This window comes from Plasmopara halstedii, assembly GCF_900000015.1.
Source record: "Plasmopara halstedii genome assembly, contig: Scaffold_2061, whole genome shotgun sequence".
In the NCBI taxonomy this organism is placed as follows: domain Eukaryota; phylum Oomycota; class Peronosporomycetes; order Peronosporales; family Peronosporaceae; genus Plasmopara; species Plasmopara halstedii.
This window is the reverse complement of record NW_020188969.1, coordinates 58,707-61,679: the sequence shown is the minus strand read 5'-3', so window position 1 is coordinate 61,679 and position 2,973 is coordinate 58,707. Positions and strand designations below refer to the sequence as shown.

The 2,973-nt window shown below is 41.4% G+C and overlaps 1 protein-coding gene across 1 annotated transcript; it reads right to left on the bottom strand.

Annotated features, from left to right (window-relative positions):
• Positions 1-1,475: 1,475 nt before the first annotated feature.
• PHALS_02542 (uncharacterized protein) lies at positions 1,476-1,988 on the bottom strand (the record flags this gene model as incomplete). Its single annotated transcript, XM_024716941.1, has 1 exon — positions 1,476-1,988. The coding sequence occupies one exon, from the start codon at positions 1,986-1,988 to the stop codon at positions 1,476-1,478; it is 513 nt and encodes a 170-aa protein (XP_024582489.1).
• Between the last annotated feature and the right edge of the window lie 985 nt (positions 1,989-2,973).

Below are 2,973 nucleotides of genomic sequence, written 5' to 3'. Positions count from 1 at the left end.
GCGCAATACGGTTAGTGATTACGCACGCAATGGCAGTCGCTGATAGGCTAAGATAAATTATAAATTAGGATCTAGTATAATGAGCCTAGTATATAAAATGAATGGCTTAGAAGTAGCAAGCAGTTTGCGAACTAAAGACCTAAAATATATTCAATTCACATTTTGCGCTCTACTGCGCACAACTTAACAGATAGGCCCAACTTTTCTTGCTGCAAACTTCGCTCTTTTGTTTTCCATATCTTTGGCAGCATGCTTGAGCGAGATTCTTTGAAAATCTAGCATAACTAGATCTCCTGCTTTGAATAGACTGTTTGTGGAAGCCATATTGTACGAGGTCAAACCTCGCATTCAGAATGACAAGAAATTTTCGTGTCTATCGCTTCAATTACGCATATGGTATTTGTCTCTCATAGTCCAAAAAAGACATAACGCCCCTAAGGATTTGCTACTGCTTTGACCTTGGCAGATTTGCACGATGTTTCTTTCAGATCCTTGTGGGACAGAATATCCATATACGGTAGACTCCCAACGAGGCGGCTTGTGTTTGTTTTGTAGCGCGTCAGAATTCGCAGTAGTGAGTTTTGTTCAGTCGCATCGAGAAGCGAATTAGTGTGGGAAGTTAACCTGGGCAAAGTGTTTGGTGTACGTGGTGAATTTTGATATCAAAATGGAGAATATGTATCGGTTCTAAGTCCACAAACTCATACATTGAGAGTGTAGTAAAGCGAAGTAGCTCGTGCCTCTGGAAAAATTGCCGACTGTAGTAAAGCTCAAACAGGGGTTTGGTGGTTTTCCCAGATAAAATCGCGTTAGTTTTAGTTAAAATAGTATACAGCGTAGCGCAGTTGCTGTCAATTGTAAGACAATGACACTCATAAACCCCTTCTAGATAGTTCTGTAGTCCTCTCTATCGAATGCAGATATCGGGAGAGAAAAGCAAAATGCTATAGAAAAGTACAGTAGTTGTCTGTCGAGTCTAGGCAAAAAACAGTGAGGCTAAGATCAAAGTAGCAATCACCGCGAAGTCAGAGCTATGGAGAAGCGAGGTCTTAAAGTATTGTGTTGTGTGGGCACGTCAGACATATTTATGGCGGGCCGATAACAGTATGATCTGGCGTTGTGAGAACACTTTCGCGCCTCATTCTGATTGAGGTATTTGGTATATCGGCTCGCTTAAGTTCTAAAATGACTAATGTCAGTCTATATATCACTCTGCGCTCCTTAGTGTGTATTCAAAACTCGGCAGTCTCTTGGATGGTCAATCCGTATTCTAAAAAAAATATGTACCACAATCTATTGAGTGCCCAACATTATATTTATACTTCAGCGTCATTTTTTCACTTTCATTTTAATATTTACATTGAACTCTAACTCACTATCATTCTTCAACAGTATTTTTTCTTACAATTTAAAAAAATAGCACTAACACAGATTAAATTAGTATTCGTTCAAATTTACGAACATGACGGTCGTGTTCACTCAAGGATGGCAGCGCACAGGAAGGCAATTTCATCACACGACATGTAACTCTGATGACAACTTGAAGGTAAAGGCATGTCAAAGTATTTGCTAGCAGAAGCCGAGCCAACATGAGTCAATTCCACCCATATTTTCTTCGAATCAGATGAAATATTGACATCACTCGAATTACAAGAAGAGTAAGCGATATATGACGACATTGAGGAGGTGGACCCAGTTGGTGACTCGGCAGGATTTGCTGATGCTAGCATTGATACAGAAGTTGGAGAGGCGGGGTTGTGTCGGTCACGAACAAATTTGGCGCGTGCGGCTCTGCGTTTTTGGCGGTCAAATCTACGCTGAATCATGTTGGCCTTGTTTCGATGAAATAGGCACAGCTGATGCAGCTGACCATTGCGCTTACTGGATCGCATGTGATTGCATTTGCCAGTCTTGTATCTGCACTTGTTGATGCTTGTGTTGGGAAGACCCGTGTTGACCTTACGCGTTGAGAGTGAGACGGAGGCCATTGTTGTTTAGTCGAAGGATCCGAAGTCAGGTTGTTCTTGAGGCGTTAGATTTCAAAATAGCTGAAGATTGGATGCTCAATGGGATCTGCCCTAGTGACAATCACGGCAGACAGGGAATCGTAAGACTCTGGCATTGCGATTACGGTTTCCATGTCATAGACAGCAATCACAATTCCATTGAGTTATTTACATCTACAGCTTCTTGCAAAATGACGCAGCTGCTAGACCCGTCTGTCACACGCATTTCAGGCAGGCAGGCTATAACGCATCGACTGAATCTATAAAGCAGATATTAGGGCAACTAGTAATCGGATAAATTATTGAATATGATTGTTAGCTCACTAGAGAAGATGTGAAGACTACATTTCGTGCAATACCATATATGACTGGTGCTCTTCTTCTTGTGCCCCCTAGATATTATCCAACTCTGTCGAAATCTGCCACTTTGCTCAAAATGGACGGGGTATCTAATCATCAAGCTCATTTATAGATACTTTTTTATTATAAAATTTGTAGCCGAGATTGCAAGGTATGAAACAACGGCATCAAAACTCGTACTGCAGTCATGAATCAAAGACTGCTCAGAGATAAAGTCACGATGTCTTCAAAGCACAACTCTCTCGTCAGCTGCGAAGGCTCTAGACTGAAAAAGTTTGTCTGGATGCTACTACAGTGGAATGAACCGCATCGATCGCTAGGTCATTCCAGATCTTTACCACTGTAAGAAAGTAGCTCTCAATTACTAAGCTCGTGAGACGGAGACTTTAAATGTATTGCGTCCGTCACCCACAATTAAAAGGAATTCTTGCTTAAACAAGGATGTGTAAAGTATTTCCATCACAGAAAGAAAGAAAAGACAGCAAATCAGGCAGATATAGGGGTTCGAAGAGAACGAAATGTACGGCTCCGTAAAATACGGTTGTGCCAAGGATACGGCATAGAATGGTCTAAAAGAACTGATAGGTATTCGACGCAACATGAATTC